We start from the raw sequence: 25,963 nt of genomic DNA on the forward strand, positions 1-25,963 counted from the left end.
TCACCGGGAGAAGTTTGGATGTTGTGTTACGAGGGGCTGGGACCTCAGTGTAGCCACGCTGGGAGGAAGTCTTGTCCTCAGAAACGTGAATTGTCAGCACCTCAGAGAGGATGTCTCTGTTGAAGACCTTCGTCATCCAGAACCTCAAAGGACTAGCCACAAGTCCAGTTTGTTGAAGTTCAGCGACAGTCAGGTCTCAGGGGTTGGGGCTCTGTAGGCTCAGAGGTGGCTGCGTCAGGGCCCCTGTGTATTTGTTTGAAGGCACAGCTCCTAGGAGGCAGGCTCCTCTCTTTATTTCCAAGTTCCTGGGTGGTGGTTCCCTGCAACATCTTTTTGCAACTTAGCGGTGCTTTTCACACCTTTGACTCCGCTCTGTCAGACAGTTGTTTTAATAAGTTTTGTTAGACACTTGACCACCAGAATTCCTGCCAGAAAATGATAAATAGACAAGCCCCTGAGGCTTGGAGTTTGACTGGAAACCCCTTAAATGTGGAAACTTTGTGCAGTTCACAGCTTGTCCACACGTCAGAGCAGCCCTAAATCACTTTAGTTCACAAGTACAAACAAAATTCCTCTTCTTATGCTTTGATCCCGAAAGAAAAGCACATCTTTCTTTTCCTGACAGATGCACAGTCCATGCCTAACTGGTTTAAAGAAGGACTCTGTGTACTAATCCTAGCGGCAAAGCCAGCAGAATCCATCTTGACCATCCCCTGATGGCCTAGTTTGTGCTATTAAGGAATTTCACTGGAACAATAAATAGTAGCCACTGGTTTTTGAATGCATGTTATCACGGCAAGGACTGCTCTACATGCTTTTACATAATTCATTTAATACAGCTGTGATCTATGCAAGGACATGAAGTTTTAAACACACTGAGTAATAAAATGCACAAAGTACATATAAATGTACAGTTCAATGAATTTTTATGAACTGAATACCAAAATCAACCAGCATGAAGATCACAAAACACTATTACCACCACTCCCACCCCACACATTCTACAAAAAGAACAGGGATTTGGTCTACTTTGTTCACTGCTCAATCCCCAGTGATTAATACAGCTGCTGGCACAGAGTAGCTGCTTCCCCCCAGCTCCCTGCCGCACTGCAGGGCTTATGGGATCTTAGTTCCTCCACCAGGGATTGAACCCAAGCCCTCGCAGTGAAAGCTCAGAGTCCTAACCACTGGACCGCTGGGGAGTTCCCAGAGTAGCTACTTAATAAATATCTGTTGAATGAGTGGAGCACAGAAAGGTCAAATAACTTGCCAAGACCACACATTTAGGAGGTGAGCCAACCAGGTTATGAACCCAGAAAGAATGGTTTCAGTGTCTTGTGGCGCAGCCTCTGACATAGAGCTTTGCAGCCACAGCTGGTTGGCTTGTCCACCCTCCTCCCCCTACCTGGTTCTCCAGAAGGCAGACCAGTTGCTGTCCAGTAGTCTATTTACGTCGTCAGAGTTTAAGGCTGGACATGCAGTTAAAAGACTTGAATTAACCTTCAAGCCTTTCTCCCTGTTCAAAATTTAGCTGTGTGTATAGCTTAAACGCAGCTTGGGGGCTTCCCTGGTGGCTCAGTGGTAAAGAATCCCCCTGCATATGCTGGGGAGACAGGTTGATTCCTGATCTGGGAAGATCCCACATGCTGTTGAGCAGCTAAGCCTGTGCTTCAGAGCTCAGGAGCTGCAACTACTGAGCCCTCGTAATGCAACTGCTGAAGCCTGAGTCCGCTGGAGTCAGTGCTCCAGAACGAGAGAAACCACCGCAGTGAGAACCCCCTGCGCTGCAACTGGAGAAAAGCCAGCAACAAAGAGCCAGTGCAGCCAAAAGTAAATATTTTTTTAAAAAGGCAGCTTGACCCTTATCGCTGCCCTTAAGGGCTGGCTTCTTACAATTTCTTTAAAAGGAATCCAATTTTACTCATTCTTTAAAAGTGTATTTTCCACCTATTAAACTTCCACTAAAATGGTTGTGATTCTCTACTGGGAGATGTAGGTACACCTGGAGATGGGAGGAGTTGACCAACTGCATCACCAGCTCCAGGGGTGGTAATATCTCCTAACGTCATCACTTTTCTAAAGTAGAAAATGTTCTCTGTCTGAAACAAACAAAGCAAGACACTCAAAAGCCAGGTGTCAGTTTTTAAATTTATTTACTTGTTTTTGGCTGCACTGGGTCTTCGCTGCTGCATGTGGGCCTTCTCTAGGTGCGGTGCTCGGGCTCCTCACTGTGGTGGTTTCTCGTTTCAGAGCATGGGCTCTAAGGTGTGTAGGCTTCAGTAGCTGTGATGAACTGGCTTAACTGCCCAGCAGCATGTGGACTATTCCTGGACCAGGGATCGAACCCATATCCCATGAATTGGCAGGCAGATTCTCAACCACTGGGGGCCCAGAGAAGTCGCCAGGTGTTATTTTGTTAGAATTGCTCGCCAAAGTTGGTCTTGGTGTTTTATTATTCCTTTCATCAACATGTGACAGCATGTGCCAAGTTATCTGTTTCAGTGAGCAGTATGTTACCAGGGCTCAACCGGTGTGTCATTTTGACACGGGAGAACAGCTCAGTGAATTCCCTGGTGGTCCACAGTTAGGACTCTGAGCTGCCACTGCCTAGGGCCCGGGTTCAATCCCTGGTTGGAGAACTAAGGTCCCAAGGTGCAAAAAACTAAACAACAAAATAAACAAACAAATAATTTAAAAAAAAACACCCAGATCAGTAAGGTCAATATATTCACAAGAGATTTTACTGGAGGTTAGCACATTGATGAAATACTCATAGATGCACTAAGCTTAATAGTAATGCAGCCGCCATCAATTAGCTTTACCACCCACTGATATAGGGACCAACTTTACACTTATTTGATGGGACTTTATTAAAGCAGATTGAGTCTCACATCATATATCGAAAAGGCTAAGAAAGGGTCCACTGTGATAAAAATCCATTAGACTTCACGTGGGCATCCCAGTGGTCAATCTGGGTAGTCAGCAGAGAAGACTTTTTTTCAGCAGCTTGAACTAGAGCTTGGAAATTGGCATCCCTCCTCTGAACAATGAATTTCTACCTATTCTGAATCAAAACAAAGACATCCAGAATGTCTTCCATTCGTAGTTACTGTATATAATTCCAATTCTAAGATTTTAATGTGTCCTTAAATAGGTTTAGTCTTAGAGTTTGTTCCGTTGCAGCCATATTCCCAACCTAGAATCTCTTTTTAAACATATTATACATTTTGGGGGGATTCCCAGGTGGCTCAGTGGTAAAGAATTCACCTGTCAACGCAGGAGCCTCAAGAGGCGCAGGTTTGATCCCTGGGTCGGGAAGATCTCTGGAGGAGGAAATGGCAATCCACTCCAGTATTCTTGCCTGGAGAATCCCATTCTTATTTTCAGCTGAGTCAAACTATAAATTGATTTATATTCTATGCCTTTCCCTTCCTCGGCCCAGGGCCTCAGATTTGGGTTATCGAAAACTCACAGTGACTAACCAAGTAAAATAAAAGGCAGTTTTTATATTTTGGTGGGCAGAGGACATGGACAAATAATTTAGCAATGAAGTACTGCAATTACTTGGTACCTTTTGGTGGTAATTAAAGAAGATTACAATTAGATATAATTTTCTACCCAGTGAGATATCCATGAATAATATCTTCATGTAGAGAAGCATTGAAACAAACATTTGTTTTGGGTGACAGTATCAATTAATAGAAAAATTCCATTTGGAAAATGATTCCATCATAACCATTACATGTTCACTCTTTTGAAAAATTATGGGCGCATTTTAAATGTTCATAACATGGGGAGTGACTGAACAAGTCACAGCACATCCTCTCAGTGTAGCCAGAAATGATGCTCAAGGCCAAGTAATTTATGGTCAAGAGAAGAAAGTATGTTTTGATAGTTAAAAGTAAAAAGAAAGAGAAAAGGTCCATGAAATTTTATATGTACTCTGATCTTGACTTTTTTTTAATGCCTCTGAATGAGAAAGAAATAAAATAATTACTAACTTCAGGACAAAAATCTTGTCTTTGAAATTAAAAGTATATTTAGAAGCTATAATTTTTAATAAAAGAGAAACTATATGTTTTTAAAATCCAAATTTACTATCAGCATTCATATTATTTTTTTAAAAATCCTATTATAAACTCCCCAGTACAATGTCTTTCTAAGTATGTGGCCAAAGATTCATCTGTGGCAATGTGAACACGAGTCCACTGCCTGCGAGTGGGCAGGCCCATTTGAGGTCCTTTGTGAGCTAATACTTTCTAAGGAAAGGTAAGAATGATTACAAATCTGTGGGGTTCCTCCAGCTCCAGGATTCTATAGATGGTAGAAGTGGGAGGGGAGTGGAGGACCCTTTGTTCTGAATTCCATATCTTGGCTCTTCATTTCCTTGCTGTGGGTGGGCTCCTCTCCAGTTGCGGTGTGCGAGCTTCTCACTGTGGCAGCTTCCCTTACTGCAGAGCACAGGCTCTAGGTTAGTGGGCTCAGTAGTGATGGCTGAAAGGGGAAACAGAACAGGCTCCATCTGGAAAGCAGGACTCCATCTCGGGCCAGACTGTGGACTTTGAGCTACATGCCCAGGATCTATGGAAACGACATACCAACTGGAAAACCAGGCCCCCAGAAGGAAGAGTCCCAGGGCTCTCCATAGCCTAAAAGAATACCTTAATTATCTGTGTAACAGAATAGAATCATACATTCTATTATGCTTATTGGGATATGACCACAAGCCTATTGATAATTGTCCACTGTTAACTACCTAGGCTTAAGGCTTATGAACGTGGGTTAACTTTGATTGTATCTTTCTTTTTCCTTTGTTCAGACTAGTTTCAGGAAATTTTGGGGGGGGTGGGTTTGGGCATGGGTACGCTTACGGTACATAAGGTTTTCACAAAAACTAGTCAGGGTCCTTGACTAAGAGGAGACTCTGCCTTGGCCCTGCCGGTGTAATAAACTGCACTCCACTCTCTGCGGGCTTCCCTGATAGCTCAGCTGGTAAAGAATCCGCCTGCAATGCGGGAGACCTGGGTTCGATCCCTGGGTTGGGAAGATCCCCTGGAGAAGGGAAAGGCTACCCACTCCAGTATTCTGGCCTGGAGAATTCCATGGACTGTATAGTCTACAGGGTCACAGAGAGTCGGACACGACTGAACAACTTTAACTCACTCACCGCTCTCTGCATTGTCCTTCTGAGTTTGTTTCCCGGAATGCGGAACAGGTGGCTACAACATGGCCCAGGGCTTAGTTGCCTTGAGGCATGTGGGGTCTTCTCAGATCAGAGATTGAACCAGTGTCCCTTGCATTGCAAGGTGGATACTTAATCACTAGGGTTAGAAGCCCCATCCTGGCTCTTTCTGAAGCCAGAATGAAGACAGGTAGGGAAGGCTGTTCTTGCTGTCTTGGGGTTCCCTGGGTAGCATCATTTTTCTGGGCACCATCCATCTCAGTGCAGGGTCTTGTCCCAGGAAGAGACCTGCTTTGGGAAGGAAGGGTGGATGTACACTAATCAAGGCAAAAGACCAATTTATGAAATGACAATGAACAACGTGATAGCAAGAGCACTGGACACTCCCAGCCTTGACCCTGGACTTACCACTCTGTGGGCACCTCCATGGAAAGTAGTTGGTCTTTAGGAGAGCGCGTGGTTGGAGAGGAATTTGAACCAAACTGCATCTGAGGCCTTTAAAAAGGCTTGATGCCTCAGCTACAGGATAGAGGAGCACCTGGCCCCAGCTGGGTGGAATTGAGCCAGAGCCGGTCCTGGACTTGAATGGCCAAGCCAGCATTATCCCCCTTCCTTCCTTCCCTAGCTGACTAGGCCCTCATTCAGCTGGACAGTCCTTCTTTAGATATGCTAATACCTTTCTCCCGCCCTGCTACGAACGGTTCAGCCCTGGGCGCTCCTCTCTGCGGACTCAAATTTCTTTCCAGCCTGGGGCGGGGGTGGAGCGGGCATTCTCACTGCTGCCCTTCTCCTGCCCCGCTTCCCTGGCCCTCGAGCGACCTGGGTTGAGTGGGCCGGGGCCTTGGGAGGGTCTTTTCCCGCCGAGGGATGGTCCGGAGGGCCGGATCTTCTGGCAGGCAGGTAGGGCCAGTCCAGGATTGCCAGGCCGCGCCCTCCCGGCGGCCCGGGGCCGGGAGCCGGCAGGGGCGTGTCCGCGCGCTCACCTGCCATTGGGCAGGTGGGGCGGCCGGCGCTCTGGCAGGGGCCGCATTATAAATGCGGAGCCGGAGCCGGGGGCCGCGGCGGCGGGGCCAGGCGCGTCGGAGGATGGTGGACAGCGTGTACCGGACCCGCTCCCTGGGGGTGGCGGCTGAAGGGCTCCCGGACCAGTACGCGGACGGAGAGGCGGCGCGCGTGTGGCAGCTCTACATCGGGGACACCAGCAGCCGCACCGCGGAGTACAAGGCCTGGCTGCTCGGGCTGCTGCGCCAGCACGGCTGCCAGCGGGTGCTCGACGTGGCCTGCGGCACCGGGTGAGCGCGGGAGGGGCCCCGGGGACCGCAGTGAGCGCGAGCGGGGGGCGAGCAGGGGACCCGAGTGAGCGGGAAACCGGGGCACCGAGCGGATGGGGTCGGCTTGGCCCGGGCAGCCGGGCTGTGGACCAGGGGCGGGCACGTCGGGGCAGCCTCCTCCGCCGACCCGGGAGCCGGGGCTGGGGCGCGACGCCAGGGCGGGGAATGTGTGTTTGCCCAGGCAGAACGGGCAGGACGGGGCCGAGGAGACCCAGGATGAGAGCGAGGGTGTGGGCACAGCGGATGGGGAAGGCGGGTTCGCCAGGGCGGCGGCCCAAGGCCCGGGTTTTGGGACTAGCCTCACATAAGGTCGAATCCCGCTCCAGCGGCAGCGTTCACACTTAACACTTGTTCAACGTGATGTGCCTCTGCCAAAGCATTGTGCCAGGTGTTTCTGACACATCAGTTTTTAAAATCCTTACGAAACCTCATGAGGTAAGTGTGTGTGTTAGTCGCTCAGTCGTGCCCGACTCTTTGCAACCCCATGAACTGCAGCCCACCAGGCTCCTCTGTCCATGAGATTTTCCAGGCCAAGGACACTGGAGTGGGTTGCCATTTCCTTCTCCAGGGAATCTTCCCAGCCCAGGGATTGAACCCAGGTCTCCTGCACTGCAGGCAGATTCTTTACGGGCTGAGCTACCAGTAGTGATATCTATTTATGGTTGCAGAAATTTGGCCTCAGAGAGGTAAAGGTGGAACGAGGTTGGTTAAGGTCTGGCTTGTGCTCTGAACCACCATCTGGCAGTTCCCTGGTGGTCTAATGGTTAGGATTCTGAGGTTTCACTGCCCAGGGCCCTGGGTTCAATAGCTGGTGGGAGAACTGAGATCCTGCAAGCCTCATGGGACTGCCAAAAACAAAAAGAAAAAAACCCACTATGCAACACTACCTCCTGTGCTCAAGCTACTTAACTTGCAGGAGCTTCAGTTTGCCCCACCTCTCAAATAGGGATACCACCACCTACCTTACTGGATTGCCGTGAGTTTTAATTACTTATTTTTGCTGTATGTACCAAGTCTTCATTGTGGGGCACAGACTTCTCTTGCTGCAGTATGTGGGATCTTAGTTTCCCTACCAGGGATCCAACCTGGGCCCCCTGCATTGGGAGTGCAGAGTCTTAGCCACTGAAGCACCAGGGAAGTCCCTGGATTGCCGTAAGGATTAACGCCCATTTGTACAATACCTGACGTGGAGCTGAGAAACAAAAAAGAAAAGGTACCACCGGGTGATAAGAAACAGATTTGCCAGGTCACTTGAGGTCAGCGAAGAGAGCCTGGGGACAGGAAACAGAGGGGCGGACTCTGAAGAGTGGAGGAGACAGGAGTGTTCAGCACAGGGCCTCCTCTTTGCCTCTCCAGGCCTCCCTGACTGCCCCTCTCTGACTGTCATTCCTGGTCCTGCCCAGGGTGGACTCCATCATGCTGGTGGAAGAGGGCTTCAACGTGACAAGCGTGGATGCCAGTGACAAGATGCTAAAGTATGCTCTCAAGGAGCGCTGGAACCGGAGGCACGACCCTGCCTTTGACAAGTGGGGTACGTGGGTCCAGCCAGGTGCCCTCACTTCTCTCTACCCTGGGCTCCTTTATCAGTTGTGGTGGGGAGCTGTTTTCCTCAAAGGAGGAAATCACTGTCATTTCCCTGAAAAGGGAGGCTTACACACCAGGAGGAGGTACTGAGAATGAGGAGCTAGTTTTAATTATGTTTATAGTGTCCTGTGAAAGTCACTCAGTCGTGTTTGACTGTTTGCGACCCCATGGACTATACAGTCCATGGAATTCTCCAGGCCAGAATACTGGTGTGGGTAGCCAGTCCCTTCTCCAGGGGATCTTCCCAACCCTGGGATCGAACCCTGGTTTCCCACATTGGTGGCAGATTTTTTTTACCGACTGGGCCACCAGGAAGCCCACCTTGGACAGGGGGCTTGTCCTGGACGGTGGGCAGTGTCCTGTGCCCCCCAGTAAAAACCCATAAACACAGAGCCCTCCTTCCCAACCATGGTTTCCTCCTCCCTGGGCCCCTGGTCCCCTTCACCCTCCATATCCATAATGATGCACTCCCCTGACTGGATGGGGAGTCCCTATGTGTGTCTTGAAAGGGAAACCGAGGCAGGACTGCCCTTGATGGAGGTGGGTGCCACCCTGATCCCTCTTCCCCTCCCTGGCCCCCAGTCATTGAAGAAGCTAACTGGATGACTCTGGACAAAGACGTGCCCCAACCACCAGGGGGTGGCTTCGATGCTGTCATCTGCCTTGGAAACAGTTTTGCCCACTTGCCAGACTGCAAAGGTGAGAGAGGGTGTGGCCTGGGGAGTGGAACCTGCCTTGAACTATACCCTTTCCAGAGGAGAAAGACGGGACAGAGACTGGCGCTGGGGGCCCTGAGCAGACGCAGCCTCTCTGTCCCCGCCTGGTTCAGGAGACCAGAGTGAGCACCGGCTGGCCCTGAGGAACATCGCAAGCATGGTGCGGTCAGGGGGCGTGCTGGTCATTGATCATCGCAACTACGACCACATCCTCCGCACGGGGTGCGCACCCCCAGGAAAAAACATCTACTATAAGGTGGGGCCCCCTGGGGAGGGCAGGCCCAGGGCGGGAGGTGTGGTCCTGGGGTCCTGGCCTCATGGTAGTTGTAGAGGTTGACACAGCTGGCAACCCTGCCCGCAGAGTGACCTGACCAAGGACATCACGACGTCAGTGCTGACCGTGAACAACAAGGCCCACATGGTGACTATGGATTACACGGTGCAGGTGCCTGGGGCTGGCCAGAGCGGGTCTCCTGGCTTGAGGTACTGACTTGGCGAGGCGGGGGCGGGGCTGGGGTGGGCGTGGGGGAGGGTGCCAAGACCACCAGTCCTCACGGCAGGTCCGGGGCTCTGCTGCAGTAAGTTCCGGCTCTCCTACTACCCTCACTGCCTGGCATCCTTTACGGAGTTGCTTCGAACAGCCTTCGGGGGCAAGTGCCAGCACAGCGTCCTGGGCGACTTCAAACCTTACAAGCCGGGCCAGGCCTACGTTCCTTGCTATTTCATCCACGTGCTCAAGAAGATGGCCTGAGCGAGGCCTTGGCTCCCACCCTCTGCCCCGGGGCTGCCAGGCTCCGTCTGGGGAGGAGGGGACCTAGGGATGAGGGGACCGGTGGCTCCAGTGTGGCTCCTCAGGGCGGATCCTGGGGGTGTGGGGAGGGGCAGACTTCCACTGCGCTCGGGAGGACGGAAGGCTGAACAATACAGTCTGTGCCTTTTCAGGTCCTGTTCCCCTTGTGTTCCTGTCAGAAGGATGAGGCTCTGGGGGTTTGCGCCTCCGCAGCCCTGCTCGTCCCCACACCAACCTTTCAGACCACAACTCCAGCAGGGGGCAGCATACACTTTATTTTCAGCCCCAGACGGGGCTTCCCTGATGGCTCAGATGGTGAAGAATCTGCCTACAATGCGGGAGATTTGGGTTTTGATCCCTGGGTTGGGAAGGTCCCCTGGAGGAGGGAACGGCTACCCACTCCAGTATTCTTGCCTGGAGAATTAAATGGACAGAGGAGCCCGGCAGGCTACAGTCCATGGGGTCGCAGAGTCAGACACAACTGAGTGACTTCCACGCTTCCCACCGGGGCTTCCCTCAGGACCAGACCCCTCCTCCTGAGCAGAGGGGCCTGAGTGTTGGAGCTGGCCTGGAAGGCGGACAGGTTCAAAGAGGGTGCATCCTGAGCTCTCCTGGGGCGCCTGATGGCACTTGGCACCCAGGGGGTCGCCCGGAGATGGGCGGACGGTGGCTTTTGGTCTCTCAGGTCTCTGTGAGCCCCTATGGGCAGATCCCAGGCAGCAGGGGGCTCCTAGCAGGCAGCAAACTTGCGTTGGATGCGCTTGTACCGGAGCAGCTCGTGCTCGCTGACCGAGGGCTGCAGCCGGGCCGCGGCCTGCAGCAGGTCCTCCATGGTGAGCAGCAGGGCCGAGCTCCCGGGCTCCAGGCCTACGGGTGACAAGAGGAGGCTGTGGTCTCTGCCTGAGCAGCGCCCCAGGTAGGCACCTTCTTGCCTGGAGGCCCCCAGGGGGTCAACAGACCCTCTTCTGAAGTCCAGAACCAGGCCCGGTGCCCACCAGTTTCTGGTGGACCTCTGGGCCGGGGGAGCGGCTCACCTTCCTCCAGGTCCCGCACTCGGCGTTTGAGGGCAGCCGTCATGGCATCAGAGCACAGGGAGTAGAGGTCTGCGCCCGTCAGCTGGGGCGGGCAGTGGTCTAGGACGTCCACCAGGCTCACAGAGGGCTCCAGCCTGAACCTGTTGTAGGGACACAGGAAAGAGTCTTACTGGCTTCCCCGACTCCATTGGAAGGCATCCCTGACCAGCTTATCGTGGACTTTGCACTCATCTCCTAGGCATCCCCAGGCCCAAGCCCCTGGGGTGGGGGCGCTCCTCCCTCTAATGGGGCATACTTGCGTGTGATGGCACTCAGAACACGGAGCTGGGAGGCGCGGTCCTCATTCACCCCCACAAACACCAGCTTGTCAAACCTTTAGGGAGATAGGTGGGTGTCAGGGAGCCCAGCATGAGGGTGGAGAGGCACAGATAGGGGTTGAGGGACAAGTCCGGAGGGGCGTGGTGGAGGTGAGAGGGACGGGGCGCACACCTGCCGGGCCGCAGAAGGGCAGGGTCCAGCAGGTCTGGTCTGTTGGTGGCTCCGATCACAAACACATCCTGGGTGCTGTGAAGCCCGTCCAGCTCAGCCAGGAGCTGAGACACCACCCTGCGAAGGAGGGAGTGAAAATGAGAGTGCATGGTGCATCTTCACCCTCTCGCCTCCACAGGGTGCCCCTCTGCAGGCTGTCTCCGCAGGGACCCCTGGCCGGTCGTGCCCTGTGGACCCTCCCACCGTGGCTCCCATCTCTTCAAAGCCCCAAACCCAATTCCACGGCCCCTTTTAGCTTCTGCTACATGATCACAGAACCAGAAGGGCAGGAACCCTTTAGGCTGCAAAGACTAGTACAACCTGTCTTGGACCCCAGAATCTGGCTCAGACCCCCACCTGTCCATCACACCTCCAGAGTCTCCACTTCGCCCCCGGTTTGGGGCCAAGGAGTCCAGTTCATCAAAGAAGATGATGCAGGGAGCTGCAGCCCTGGCCCGGGCAAACACTGAGGAGAGAGGGGCCCATAGGATGGGGAAGCCCGGCAGGGTGGGGGTTAGATGTCAGGAGGTGGGGAGGGCAACCCAGGTTGACAGCTGATCACTAGCACTTCAGGTAAAGGGCCCTCCAGGCAGGAACCTGACCTGGGGAGAGGAAGACTGGCAGTGATGGCTAGCAGCCTGAGGGCTCTCCCTCTGCCCCCACTCACTCACCTTCCCGTACATTCTCCTCGCTTTGGCCCACGTACATGTTGATGAGCTCGGGCCCTTTCACGCTGAGGGAGGTGATAGGAGAGGGTCAGACTCCTCAAGACACAGAAACAGCTGGCCACCCCCTTCTGCTCCCCAGCTAGCCGCAGCCCCCAGTCCACCTGCCCTCCCGGCCAGGCCCGATTGCCACCTGAGGAAGGTGAGGCTGCACTCCGTGGCCACCGCCTTGGCCAGGAGGGTCTTGCCCGTGCCAGGGGGCCCGTGAAGCAGAAGGCCGGAGCGCCTCAGGCCTAGGCTGAGCAGCTCAGGGTGCTCCAGAGGAAGCTGAATCGTCTCCAGAATCTCCTTCTTCACCTCCTGCAGCCCACCCACGTCGTGCCAGGACACTGAGGGGATCTAGGAGACGGGAAGGGTGTGGGTGGACACTGGCTGGTGCAGGGCGCTCCAGTCCCATCCCCATGGGCCTCGTGTCTACCCTGGGGGCTCCGATGGCTTGGGAGTGAGCAGCCTGCAGCTGCTCCAGGGCCTGCCCGAAGTCCTCAGCCAGGAGAGGGAAGCCCGCCGCACACAGCTCCCCCTCATCCTCCTCACTCAAGCTGCCGGCCCAGCTGCAAAGAGAAACCCAGGGAAGCCTGTGGAGGACCAGCCCTGAGGCCTCCTTCCCACTGGGGCCCTCACCTTCCTCCCTTCCTCTCCAGCCCCTGCCCGCCCAGATTGCCTCTTGTCCCTCCCACACCCAGCTTCCTTACCCTGAGTTCTTGATCCTGGTGCAGGCTGCCCGGCTGCTGTGGGTCAAAAGGGCGTAGAGATCCCCCACCACAAAGCCCTGGGGAAGCACAGGAGAGGACATGTGAGCAGGCACAGCAGGCAGGCCTCCGTGCGGGGAGGGAGGGGCAGTCCCCTGGCTGATGCACGGGCCCAGCACTGAGGCCTCGGGTTCTCCACCCTCACTTGCGCGCAGCAAGACTGCCCCACAACCAGAGTGCACGAGGAGGCCGGCGCCCTGCCAGGCACTCACCGCACAGCGCCGCGCTAGTTGTGCCAGGTTCACCTCTTGGCCCAGGGGTAGGTGGGCAGTGAGAGCCCGGAGGACGCTGAGCCGCTGCGCCTCCGCCAGCACGGGCACCTCCAGCTCGTGAGGAAACGCCGTCTGCACGTCCGCAGGCAGGTCCTGGGCCCGGCTGGTGGTGGCCACGACCATCAGGGGAGGGCAGCTGTGGACGGGGAGTGGGTACTGAGCGCAGGAAGGTGGCCAGCAGCCCCTGAGTGCAGCCTCATCCCGAGGCTGGTGCAGGAGGGTGGCTGCGGGGCCAGGATGGGAGAGGGAGATGGGAGCCCCAAAGCTGCCCAGATGGGGCATCCCTCCACACACAGGGAGCTCAGTGAGGGCAGAGGCTGTGCTTTAGCATTCACAAAGAAACAGGCCATGGCTCAGTCAGTAAAAAATCTGCCTACAATGCAAGAAACAGGGGTGCAATCCCTGGGTTGGGAAGATCCCCTGGAGAAGGGAATGACAACCCACTCCAGTATTCTTGCCTGGGAAATCCCATAGACAGAGGAGCCTGGTGGGCTACAGTCTATGGGGTTGCAGAGTCAGACACAACTGAGCAACTAAGCACATACAAGAAATAGCAGGGCCCGCACCCTCCACCCTGTGGGCACCCCCACCCGCTCAGCTCAGGGCTGCCTGGAGGGTAGCCAGGTGGGACGTCTGAAAGCCACTTCGGGGGTTGGGGAGAGAGGGCTGGCCCCACTACTTTCCCCGCTCAGCGCTGGATGCTACCTGGCGAGCGGGTCTTCATCCAGGAGGAGGTGCCGCAGCGTGGCCACCACCCGGGAGTCCTCGCCCAGTCCATCACGGTCCCTGCCCAGTAGGTCCATGGCTGTCAGCAAAAGAACCACAGGCCGGCAGCGCCGGGCCCGGGAGAAAGCGGCCTGCAGCTTTGTCTCCACAGCGGCGCTACTGTCTGCACAGAGGCTGGAGCAGGGCACCTGGGGAGGGGGTCCCGACGGGCCTGTGAGTAAGGGAACGGGCAGGCACGACCAGGATAGGAGAACGGGGTTGGGGGCGGGAGGGCTCAGAAGGGGCAAGCTGTCTTTTTGGAGGATGGGGATGGGGGAGGAAGGCAACACTGGCCAAGCCCTAACTCTTCTTTTCCCTAACCACGTTCCCTGGACTGCCCACCAAAAGCTTGGCAGTATCCTCTTTTTATTTATTTATTTTTAAATTTATTTATTTGACTGTGCCAGGTGTTAGTCATAGCATGTGGGATCTAGTTTCCTGACCAGGGATTGAACCCAGGCCCCTCTGCATTGGGAGCTCTGAGTCTTAGCCACTGGACCACCAGGAAGTCCCAGTATCCTCTTTTTAAAATAATTAATCTTACTTTTGGCTGCACTGGATCTTCCTTGCTGTGTATGGGCTTTCTTTGCAGTGAGTGGGGGCTACTCATTGCGGTGGCTTCTTCTGTTGCAGAGCATGGGCTCTAGGGTATGTGGGTTTAGGTAGTGTGGTGCATGGGCTTAGCTGCTCTGCAGCACGTGGGATCTTCCTGGATTAGGGATCAAACCTGTGTCCCCTTCACTGGCAGACAGATTCTTAACCACTGGACCACCAAGGAAGTCCCGGAGTGTCTTCCTTCTTGAGAGCATCTCTCGGTAGCTCAGCATCACAGGACTATGCCTGATCCACTGGCCCAGTGGGCCCGGTGGTCAGAGGGGAGAGGGAGAATCTGGGCTGCGGAGGAGATGGAGTTGGGGGCCTACTTTCTAGGGACCCTCACCTTCAATAGGTGGAGTCCAAGGCGGCTGCAGGCAGCGGCAACTGTGGTGGTCTTCCCACTGCCCGGGGGACCCCGTAGAAGGACACTGCCAGTCCCTGTCAGCAGGGCACCCCTGCAACCAGAGAACAGACATTTGCTTCCTCTATCTTGCCCAGAAGGCAGTTCCCAGTGACACAGGCCCCCTCAGATCCAGAAGGCAGACACTCTCCTTGAGGCACCCCTCCCTGCCAGGGTCATCACCACATAGTGAGGCCGTATTTCCCATACCATCAGTGGAATTCTGGCAGGGGCCTGGGGCATATCCAGGAGATTAACTTCTTTTTGTCATCAGTGAAACCTTGGCTGTTCTGTCTGGTCTGGATTGTATGGAGGGAATTAGGGAGGGGTCTGTAGCTACACATTGGCCAGTGGTATGAGGACCTTGTCTTTAAGGGCCCAGGTGGTGAAGGGTGGGATGACTAGTGGGCTCCCCAAGGGAAGGGAAGCCTCAGAGACAAAGGACCCCGGGGGAGAGTCTCCCTTCACAGCTGACCTTGGAGGGCAGAGGTTACTCCCGAAAAGAAGTCTGGGAATTTGCTTCGGATGGGACATGGGCTAGGGGCCTGGGTCCGATGGCTGGAGGAAGGCCCACCCAATCCCACCACGGCCAGGGCATCAGACACTGCTTGTCTGGCCTGCTGCTCCTCCAGGGATGCTCCGGGCAGCCTTCTCTCACACCGAGGCTGCAGCCTCCTCACTCACCCTGGCTGGAGGCGGGGCTTCAGGGCGGCACAGAGCTCGGTCACCAAGGCCTCCAGGCCTGGAGGAGACAAGCTGCTCCAGGGAGTGGAGTCCCCTGAAGGAAGCCTTGGAACCAGGCTCAGGGTAGAACCCACCTGTGAAAGGTGGGAGGAAGCTTTAGTTTCTAGAAGTTCTTTTGAATTTACTTTATTGAAGTATGGTTGATTTACAATGTGGTGTTACTTTCCACCATACGGCATAGTGATTCAGTTAAACACGGATAGAAAAGTCTGCATCTACTAATCCCGAACTCCCACTCCATGCCTTCCCCAACTCCTTCCCCCTTGGCAGCCACCAGTCTGTTCTATAGGAGTTCTTTCTGCTCCTTTCCCCAGGTCAACCCCCACCGCCAGGGCCTCACCAAGTACAAGGAGGTATGGGCGGTGTCAGCCAAGTAGGCTCTGGCTTGCCCGTCTGGAGCGTCCCCAACTGTTTTCTTCACTTTAAAAAACATCTCTTGCCACCTGCAGGGTAAGAGGCCCAGTGAACCCCAGATCCAGAGCTCACATCCACTCCTCCTTCAGGGCAAGGCGCTGTCTCAATCAGAGGTCCGATGCAGGGACAACCGGAAGAGCAGCGCAAAGAAATGCCCCCAGATGTGGCGGAGGTGCGGAGGAAGCGGGGGACGTGGTGGTAAAGGAGAGCAGGTGGGTTTCCTTATCTCTCTGACGGGATCATACGTGTTTTAAGACCAGGAGCTGTGCCTGTCCTTGGCACCCCTCATACCAACACCACCTGAGGGTGTGTTTCTCCTGCCTACTCACTCCGATGGGAGAAGACACTGCCGCACCAAGCAGTGACCAGGACCGTCTTCACTAGCTTGAGAACAGACGCTCCCTCAAATATGCACCCACCAAAAAAAAAAAAAAAATGTACCCACCAAGGCCACCTAAAACCTCAAAAGAAAGAGTCCTTCAGCTCTTCCTCAGTCACCCACAAGATCTAACTGCAAGCAGATTCCTTCATAATGACATTTAGTGATTAATGTTTCTCTATTTTGGCTGTACATTAGAATTATCTGTGAAACTTAAAAAAAAAAAAACAACATCTCTCACATTCTGTGATTCCATTCAGTAGAGGAGTGGTTGCCAAAAGCTGAGGGAAGGAGGGAACGGGAGTGACTCTTGGTGGGTGGGGGTTTCTTTCTGGGCTGAGGAAAATGTTTTGGAATTAGTGATGTTAATGGCACAACCTTACGAATATATTAAAAGCCACTGACTTATATACTTTAAAAGTGTGAATTTTATGGTATGTGAATTATATCTGAATTTTACAATTAACATTTTCCTTCCCTTGGGAAATAAATAAATAAAAAGACTGCAGAGGCTCTAGCCTAACCCTGATTCTGCTCTAATAAGTCTGGGGTGGGGCTCAGGCATTTTTATTTTTCAAAAGCTCCCAGCCATAACCAGGGCTGTGCAGTCACTGGCTAGTGTAAGAATGAGTTAGGCTTACTCAGCCTACCAAGAGGGTGAGGGTAGCAGACAGCAATTACTAGTCCAGTTTTCCAGATACAGAGACGAACTACTCCCGTCTTTAATCCTCAGGCAGCATGGCAATGGCAGAGCCCGGGCCTCTTTCAGGTCTAATTGGGGTACAAATTCCTTTGCTTAGTATCCCACAGTCACACAGCTGCTTGCTCTGGCAGCAGAGAGGGGTGGGGGTGGGAACGCCTTTGGGTGGAAGGGGAGGCATACTAGGTTAGGGACGACCACCAGAGGCTGTGAAAGAGCTGGAACATAAGGAAAGCTGTCCCATTGTTTTTTTCTGTTTGTTTGGTCGGCTGCACTGTGCGGTTGGTGGCGTTTTAGTTCCCCAACCAAGGATTGAACCCAGCCCTGGCAATGAAAACACTGAGTCTGTACCACTGGACTGCCAGGTAATTCCCTGTCCTACTGCTATTCATTATAAATTAGTGTTGTGTTAGTTGCTCAGGCCTGTCTGACTCATTGGGACCCCAGGGACTGTAGCTTGCCAGGCTCCTCTGTCCATGGGATTCTCCAGGCAGCAATACTGGAGTGGGTTGCCATTCCCATCTCCAAGGGATCTTCCCAACCCAGGAATAGAACCCAGGTTTCCCACATTGCAGGCAGATTCTTTACTGTTTGAGCCACCAGGGAAGCCCATAAATAAGTGATGGGTGAGTCTACAACCTAGACTCTCAATCAAGCTGAACCACCTCAGTCAGATGCATCTAGCAGCCAATGGAATCCAAGGAGGAAGAGCCCTGGGGCAGGGAGGGGGCAGGGAGACACGCCCACCTCCCCCCCTCACAATCCCTGCTCCTCTCCGCCCCCACTCTCCATCCCCGGAGAGTGGATGGGGCCACCTCTTTGAGGTTGGCCAGACCTCTGGAACATATCTGGACACTGCTGGGGAACACGGGATTGCATTCCTGAGAGCCAGACAGCGGACAGTGGAGCTCGATCCCCGCCCCCGGCCTGGTGTGGGAGGTGGAGCACGGGGAGTAGGACCAGCTGCACCACGGCCAGTGGACTTCCGTGCCAGGCATCAGGGGAACCTCCATCCAGGGCGCCTCTTACCAAGTCCAAGGAGTAGGGGGTACAGCACTCATCTCTGTCCTTGAACCTGTCTGCCCACCTGGCTCTACTTTTCCAAACCCACCCAGAGGTTTCAGAACTACATGCTCAGCACCCAGAGGACGGAGGCAGGCCTCCAAGGTGCTGGTATGGTGGAGGTCCAGGAACAGGACTGGCTTACTGGTCTGTCTCAGGAGGGTCAAGTGCCTGTTTTCCTTTCAAAGTACAAAAAGTGGGCATTCTGCAGCTTTCCTGCAGAGAGCTAGCTCACAGACAGTTGCTCTATTTAAGATGGACTTCCCAGGTGGCAGAGTGGTAAAGAATTTGCCTGCCAGTGCAAGAGATGCAAGAGACATGGGTTCAATCTTTGGGTCAGGAAATCCCCTGGAGCAGGAAATGGCAACCTACTCCAGTATTCTTGCCTGGAAAATTCCATGGACAAAGGAGCCTGGTGGGCTACAGTCCACGGGTCACCAAGAGCCGGACACGACTGAGCACGCACACACACAAGATGGATAATAGAAGTTGGAAGTGATGGAGAGCAGCCGGGCATTCTCCACCAGGCTCCAGTTGTAAATCTGATGGGAAAGCTCAAAGAAGCACCCTGGAGCACCAAATGGAATTACACATGGCACCACAGGCCCCTCCTCTGGGTACCACAGCCCTGAAACTGGAGAGGTTGAGCACTGGCCAGAACCAAGCTCTGAATGTTGACCAAAGCTGAATTAGGTACTCCAAACAAGGCACTGCTCTCTTAGCAGAGGACCCAGGCTGGCTCGGCCTGAGACCCTGGGTATGATGGCTCTTGTGCCCAAGTTTCTGCAGGGTGGTCCCACCACCTCACTGGGATTTCCTGGAAAGTTGGGTTAGTGTCTTCTTCTTCTAATAAATCCTTATAGGAAATCCATCTGGGGGTAGGAAGCTATACATTTTCCCCCTTCACATAAAGCCAAGCAGTCTCTGAATTCTGAATTTTTTTTGGCTGCGCCATGTGGTATGTAGGATCTTAGTTCCTCCATCAGGGATTGAACCTGCTCCCCCTGCATCGGGAGTGCAGTCTTAGCCACGGGAAGTCCTTGCCTTACCATTTCATATGCAGTCTCTGCAGTAAGAATCAACAGGGGGAGGAGAAAGGTTGGCCTCCTTGTTTTAGGTCCCTGGCTCAGTTACGCTCTCTTTCTCACTCTCTGTTGAGGATAAGGAAAGACAGCAGGTTTCTCAAGGGCAAATCCCTTCCTCTCCTGTCTTGGGAGACAACACTGCAAAGCAGCATGTCCACATTCCATCCATTAGAGCAGAAATCATGATGGCACTGGGGCTCCTCTGGCTCAGTGTACGGGAGGTGTGGCCCAAACAGCACTGGTTGAGAATGGAAAGCAGGGCTTCCCTGATGGCTCAGCGGTAAACAATCCACCTGCCAACGCAGGAGACACACATCTGATCCCTGGTGAGGGAAGCTCCCATATGCCGTGGAGCAACTAAGCCCGTGTGCCACAACTATTGAGCTCGTGCTCCAGAGCTGGGGAGCCACAACTACTGAAGTCTACATGCCCAGGGCGTGTGCTCTGCAACAAGAGAAGCCACTGCAATGAGAAGTTAGCGCACCACCACTTGAGAGTAGCCCCCGCTTTCTGCAACTCGAGAAAAGTCCACACAGTAATGAAGACCCAGCACAGCCAAAAAACAAAATAAACACACAAACAAATAAAAAATTATTTTAAAAAGAATGGAAAGCAGGGGGGACTTCCCTGGAGATTCAGGGGTTAAAACTCTGAGCTTCCACTGCAGGGGCTGTGCGTTCAATTCCTGGTTGGGGGAGTTCCTCATGCCACGAGGTGCAGCCAAAAAAAAAAAAAGAAAGTGAGGAATCCCACCTTGGACTAGGCCATTGAACCATTCTTAGTGCTTTACTATACCTAGGACCACCAATCAATTTGAGGATAAACACCTCCCAAAGCCAGCAGGCAGTGGCTCTTAATTCTCTTTTCAGTCACACGCCTATTTGAGAACATGAGAGTAGGTACCTTCTCTCCCAAAAATCATGCATGACAACAACAAAATGTTCTTATGCACAGAATTATTCCATTCAACTTGAGGACTCCTGCACGCAGGTTAAGAATCCCAGCTGCAGGAGAGGAGGCAGCTCCATACCTGGGCAGTTTCTCTGGGCTTCCTTCCAGGATCTCTACTTGCCCAACTGTTGGCACACACAGGACATCCCCTTCCTGGACTGCCCTGTAACACAGCGGTAGCCCTGGTCAGCTCACAATGGGAGTAAATAGCAGGTGCCTGACATATCCCCACATGCCCTCAACCTGCAGACTGTTTCTCGGGGGCCTACTGCCCACCCAGAGATCCCAAGCAGTTGTCCAGAGAACAAGCCTGACCTAGAAAGAGCTTTGGGATACGGCAGAGAGGGGATCAGAGAACAGAGAGAGGGGCAAAGCAGGATCCTGGCTTTTTGGGGGGCCTCCTCAAATCAAAGTGGTTTCTCAATCTAGAATGTCTGGATTTACCCTCCAGGCCCAGATTTCTCTTGACTATCTGACACACCAGGAGGCTTCTAGCCATGTACTGCCTTAAACTGTGGCTTTTTAAAATCAGAGGCTTTCTGGTATCTGAATCTCAGGTCTGGGATAGGAGGAGTTCATTGAGGGTGGTGTGCTACCCTCCTGCAAGGGGGAAGCGGCTAACCTGGGTGTCTGAAAGTGCCGGTAAAGGACATGGTCATAGTTTCCATTAGTGCTGTAGTGAGGAGACGACACAATTTCGATGTGTAACTCTTTGGCAAACAGAGGCCCAGGCAGCACTGAGCAGCTTCCTTTGTCTTCAGGGGTGCTGGAGCCCTCCAAATACCTCTATGAGAGAAATAATCACCACCTTAGAACCTTCTCCCAAGGACTCAGGCTCTGCCCAGTCTCTTAGCAACCAACACTTCTACTTTTATCCTTTATCCTTCCCATAACTACAAGGGTTGTGAGACGGGAGACCTAAGAGAGGAGAGCTGAAGACCTATATCTTCCTTAGAAAACAGAAACCTCTCCTTCTAATGGGCACCCGGAAGAGACTTCTGACTCTGATTTTCCTGACTCTAGCTCCAAAGAGTTCACCAGTGATGATAACCATTCTGTGACACCTTTATACTGGCCCAGAGCCAGTGAAATGGTAAAGACATTTAACTCCCACAAGTCATTTGAGTGACACCACGCAGCCACTGGGAACATTAATTGGACATTAGTGAGGACACTGAATTCAGGCTCCAGGTAAAGGACATGATCACACTGAAGCCGAAAGGGCGGGGTCAGGTGAATGAGCTCCTGTCTGAGTGCTCCAGTATTTTTCCTCCATTTAGAAGGAAAGCCACACCTGACTCCCATTCATGCACATCTTTTATCTCTTCTTGACATTCCACAGCACTAACTGGCTATGCCAGCATTATCTAATATAACTTTCTACAGTGATAGAAAAATTCTATATTTACATGTGGCTACTGAACACAACATGTGACTAAAGCAATCAAATAACTGAATTTTTTACTTTACTTACTTTCAGTTGATTTAAAGAACCAGCCAGGGGCTAGCAGCTTTTGTACTGGTCAGTGTAGGCCTAAATCATACATCCAGGTGCTTAATTAAACAGTAGACTATATTTGTCCCCCTGAACACAATTATCTTCTGGAAGTAAGTTCCTTAAAGGTAGAAAGCAAAAACTCCTCTTGGATGTATTTAATTTAATATTAAAATTAAACACCAAGCACTAAGGATAATAAAAAGCCCGTCCCTTCAAGGACAAATATACAATTGAGAATTAGAGTACGTGATCATAACAAAACTATAAAATAAAAGCTCTTGGCAGGTACGAAATGCTATAGGAAAAAGTAATGTTAAATTTGCGGTGTGAGATTTTGCAAGGCTTTAAGAAGCAGGTGGTATCTGTAGAAGGGCCTTGAAGGAGGAGGAGGTTAGCAGAATAGAAAGGAACTTGAAGTCAAGGACAGCATGAGCAAAAGATGGGGGTATGATTTTCCAAACTACCCAATACAATACTGGATGTGTGTGTGCGCCTTCTCAGTCATGTCCAACTTCCACCAGGCTCCCCTGTCCATTGGATTTTACAAGCAAGAATACTGGAGTGGGTAGCTATTTCCTCCTCCAAGGGATCTTCCTGATCTAGGGATCAAACTCACACCTCCTGCATTGGCAGGTGGATTTCCGCCTACTTGGGAAGCCCACAATACTGGATACATTGCAACAATTTAACAAATAACTGACTAGATTTAGTACATTAAGACACATGGTAATTTGGCTGTAATTCTTACCTTTCACCTGAACAGTGAAAGCCCTTCCATGAACCAACATGTTTTAATTGTAGAGAATGGATAAATAAGGCTAAGAGGTGTTAAGGGAAAAGTCCGAGCTCTAAGGAGTAAAGGATCTAAATTTTACAGCTCTCATCTTCCAATTCAGTTAAGGCAAAGAAGAGAAAAAGAGGAGGAAGCATTCCTGATCTCAGTCCTGTATCCTACCTGGATTTTGAGCTCTCCCACGTCCAGGGGATCACAGCCGAGATTAAAGGCCAGAGTGGCAGGCACAAGGGCCAGTCCATCAGCGAGAGGCTCTCCCGGCTGCCCAGAGCCGGGTCCCAGTCTTTCAGAGAGGTTCCAGCGAGGCTCTAGGACTTGGACTGTGGCCAGATGTGGCTGAGAAGTGTTCGATGACTCTCCAGCCCGGGTCACCCACACCCATTCGCCCTGGAAGAGGCCGAGGCTGCGGAGACAGCTCCGGCTCACCCCTAGTGCATCTCCAGTCCCTCCCAGAACGCCCCTTAGTCGCCGGACTGTGCCAGAGGCCGCGAAGGAGGACACCACCGGCGGGAGAGGGAGCCGGCTGCTGTTCTCAGCCTCTGGACCCAGTTTGGCCCGCCCACGGAGCTCAGTCACAGCTAGCCGCGTCCCTGGACCCAGCAACCCTTGCAACGCCGGCCGCGTCTCCAGCACCCGCGGTCCGGGCACGGGCAGGGTCTCTCCGCGCCTCACCAACAACGGCCCGACTCTCGGTCCGAGTCCGGGCCCAGATGAAGTGCCAAGCAGCGCCCAGCCCAGCGACGGGGGCCGCCGCACCGGCCGCGCCCGCACCCACGCCCCGGAGCCCAGAGCCAGGAGCTGCAGCAACGCGCGGCTAACCAGCAGCTGTGGGGGCCCCGGACCCTGCTCTTCGGTGTCCGCGCCGGGTCCCTCCAGGGCAGCCACCAGCAGCGCCGGCCCTGCCGGGCTCTCCCCTGCAGGCCTCAGCGCCAGCACTAGGCCCAGCCCTGCAGCAGGCCACGGGCCCCCGGGCGGCAGTAGCACCGCCAAAGGGGGTGTCTCGGTCGGGAAGGGCTCCAGGACTCGCAAGACTGCCAGCGCCATGGTGATAGGAGACCAAAGAGCACAGCGAAGAAGGGCGCCTTCCTGAGCCTGAGAGCTAGACGTCCGGGAGGATCACACGCCGCTTCCGCTTCCGGCAGGGGCGGCCCTAGGGAAGTGGGCGGGGCGGCGGGTGCAAGGGCGTGCTCCAGGAAGGTGAGCTGCGCTTTGGATCGATTCGAAAGGTGCCTCGGTGGCAGTCACACAGTCACTGTGGTCGGGTAGTCCACGCACACCGCCTGTGAGACGTGTGTACAGGGATTTACCTTCCGCGCCCGCCTGGGGAGTAACGTCTGCCAACTAGCCTCCCCATGGGCATGTCCTCAACAATTTATTGAATGATCAGTGAACGATCATTGTGCCCTGGACCAAACTTGGCCCACTGCTGGGAGCTGTGGGTATAGTGTTTAGGAAGGTGTCCACTCGTGGAACTATAGGCATTGAGGTTTGGAGGTTTGCGGGAAGGTTGCAGGAGGGAGTGGTAGGGTTATATGTCTCAGACAGGCATTTGGATGTGGAGCAGCTGCTGGCTGAATTACTGCAAATGATTCATGTAGCCCTGTAGTGCTTGGTGCTGCCACACCTGTTCCAACACATTCTACACAAAACCCACGTTCCAGTGTTTCTTGTCCTGCTTATTGTCCTGTTCATTCTATTCCCACCAAACTTGAAACAAAGACAAAGCAGCTTCCCTTTCTCATCTCTCCAAAACTAAATGTTCTCTCTCCTCATTCCTTGTAGCTGGAGATCCATTCCCATTTCCACCGTAAAGAGGAATGAACAGCAGATGAAGCAGGAGAGAGAGATTCAAGGCTTCAGTCATTGAGTACCAGACCAACAGCTTGTTTCTCATCTGGGCTGTTACTTAACAGTCCTTCCTTGTCCACACCTCCACTGCTCTGTATAGACACCTGAACACTAGCTGGCCACACTCCCAGTTATTAACAGTATACTTGCATTTAGAATCAATGGCTTGGAGGATTCCCTGGTGGTCCAGGGGTTAGGACTGAGTGCTTCCATTGCAGGGGTCACAGGTTTGATCCCTGGCTAGGAAACTAAGATCACATATGCTGCTCAGTGTGACCGAAAACTAAAAAGAATCAATGGATTGGTTGGTGGCAATATCCTCTTTCTGGACCTTGCATTCTCTTTCTTGCCTTCTCTGCCCAACTTTCTCCTTTCCTTCATCTTGAGGCAGTCCTCTACTTTGTACATTTTGCATTCCTGAAAATTTCCTGAAAATCTGGGAGGTTACTATAAGATTTACGTATTGTAAGGTATTTCTATCCCTAGAAAGACAAGAAAAAAAATTTAATGTTTGACATAGGACTAGATGTACCTCTAGTCCTAAACCTAAAATTGCCAAGTTGTACATCTTTAAAACAGCATGCTTCCCGGATAGCTCAGTTGGTAAAGAATCCACCTGCAATGCAGAAGACCCCAGTTTGATTCCTGGGTCGGGAAGATCCGCTGAAGAAGGGACAGGCTACTCACTCAGTATTCTTGGGCTTCCCTTGTGGCTCAGCTGGTAAAGAATCCACCTGCAATGTGCGAGACCTGGGTTCGATCCCTGAGTAAGGAAGATCCTCTGGAGAAGGGAAAGGCTGCCCACTCCGGTATTCTGGTCTGGAGAATTCCATGGACTATTTAGTCTATGGAGCCGCAAATATTCGGACTAAACTAAGCGACTTTCACTTTCAAGAATGTACTAGGTACCTGAATTCACAAGGATGAACGTTCCCATTTCACGGACAGAGGAGCCTGGCAGGCTACAGTTCATGGGGTTGCATAGTCGGACATGACTGAGTGACTAACACTTTCACACTTTCTTAGCGGTTTTCCTGGTAGCTCAGACAGTAAAGAGTCCCTGTAATGTGGGAGACCCAGGTTTGATCCCTGGATTAGGAAGATCCCCTGGAGAAAGGAAATGGCAACCCACTCCAGTATTCTTGCCTGGAAAATCCCATGGACTGGTGGAGCCTGGCAGGCTACAGTCCATGGGGTCGCAAAGTCAGACACAATTGAGTGACTTCACTTTGAAACTGTTACGTGGCTCTGTCCCCAAGACAGAGATCCAAGGACTGAGAGGATGGTGGAGTGATTCCAAAGAGAATATGCCTCCTTTACACAGAATAAGGCCAGCTATGGTGTTCCTTGAGGTCTTGCAAATGGGTAAATATATCTGGTACCCTGCCTGGGTTGGCATCCATATAGATGCAAATATCTATTCACAAATAAACGTGCTTTTCTCATAGGTTTTTCCTTGAGCAAATAATGGTTAGCATGTCGTCCACTCTGCATTATCTTGAAATCATCATTAGTCAATGAAAGTCAAAGAATTACTTCTGTAAGACAGCTAGCAGCCTAGATTTGTGGCCTTTACTTCCATACCTCTTGCTCACTCTTTAACCCACTATAACCTTCCTTCCATTCTTCTGAAACTTTCCTGCAAAGATAATCTGTAACCTTTTTAAAAATAATTTTATTTATCTTTGGCTGTGCTGGGTTGTTGCTGTGTGGGTTTTCTCTAGTTGAGGCAAGTAGGGGCTACTCGCTGGTTGAGAGTGTGCAGGCTTATTGAGGTGGCTTCTCTTGCTGCGAGCTGTGGAGCATGGGCTCTAGG

General features: G+C 52.7%; 2 protein-coding genes across 4 annotated transcripts; one reads left to right on the forward strand and one right to left on the reverse strand.

Annotated features, from left to right (window-relative positions):
- The first annotated feature begins 6,208 nt into the window (after nucleotides 1–6,208).
- GNMT (glycine N-methyltransferase) lies at nucleotides 6,209–9,701 on the forward strand. 2 transcript variants are annotated; one of them, XM_068994263.1, is made up of 6 exons: nucleotides 6,209–6,474; nucleotides 7,917–8,044; nucleotides 8,680–8,796; nucleotides 8,927–9,069; nucleotides 9,175–9,296; nucleotides 9,393–9,701. In XM_068994263.1, the coding sequence occupies exons 1-6, from the start codon at nucleotides 6,218–6,220 to the stop codon at nucleotides 9,562–9,564; spliced, it is 939 nt and encodes a 312-aa protein (XP_068850364.1). In that variant the 5' UTR covers nucleotides 6,209–6,217; the 3' UTR covers nucleotides 9,565–9,701. The 2 variants fall into 2 exon arrangements, with proteins under 2 accessions (XP_068850364.1, XP_068850365.1); XM_068994264.1 differs by having other exon boundaries at nucleotides 8,984–9,069.
- A 222-nt stretch (nucleotides 9,702–9,923) lies between these two features.
- On the reverse strand, nucleotides 9,924–23,343 carry PEX6 (peroxisomal biogenesis factor 6). Of its 2 annotated transcripts, none has more exons than XM_068994262.1 (17): nucleotides 22,726–23,343; nucleotides 20,631–20,794; nucleotides 20,088–20,171; nucleotides 15,758–15,860; nucleotides 15,358–15,491; nucleotides 14,617–14,728; nucleotides 13,617–13,825; nucleotides 12,852–13,047; nucleotides 12,583–12,659; nucleotides 12,309–12,441; nucleotides 12,024–12,229; nucleotides 11,837–11,898; nucleotides 11,523–11,631; nucleotides 11,127–11,243; nucleotides 10,933–11,010; nucleotides 10,638–10,777; nucleotides 9,924–10,470 (listed from the first exon to the last, which is right to left on the reverse strand). In XM_068994262.1, exons 1-17 carry the CDS (start codon nucleotides 23,341–23,343, stop codon nucleotides 10,334–10,336), a joined length of 2,679 nt encoding a protein of 892 aa, XP_068850363.1. In that variant the 3' UTR covers nucleotides 9,924–10,333. The 2 variants fall into 2 exon arrangements, with proteins under 2 accessions (XP_068850363.1, XP_068850362.1); XM_068994261.1 differs by having other exon boundaries at nucleotides 22,462–23,343.
- Nucleotides 23,344–25,963: the final 2,620 nt, after the last annotated feature.

The sequence above is a fragment of the Capricornis sumatraensis genome, chromosome 22, assembly GCF_032405125.1.
Source record: "Capricornis sumatraensis isolate serow.1 chromosome 22, serow.2, whole genome shotgun sequence".
In the NCBI taxonomy this organism is placed as follows: Eukaryota; Metazoa; Chordata; class Mammalia; order Artiodactyla; family Bovidae; genus Capricornis; species Capricornis sumatraensis.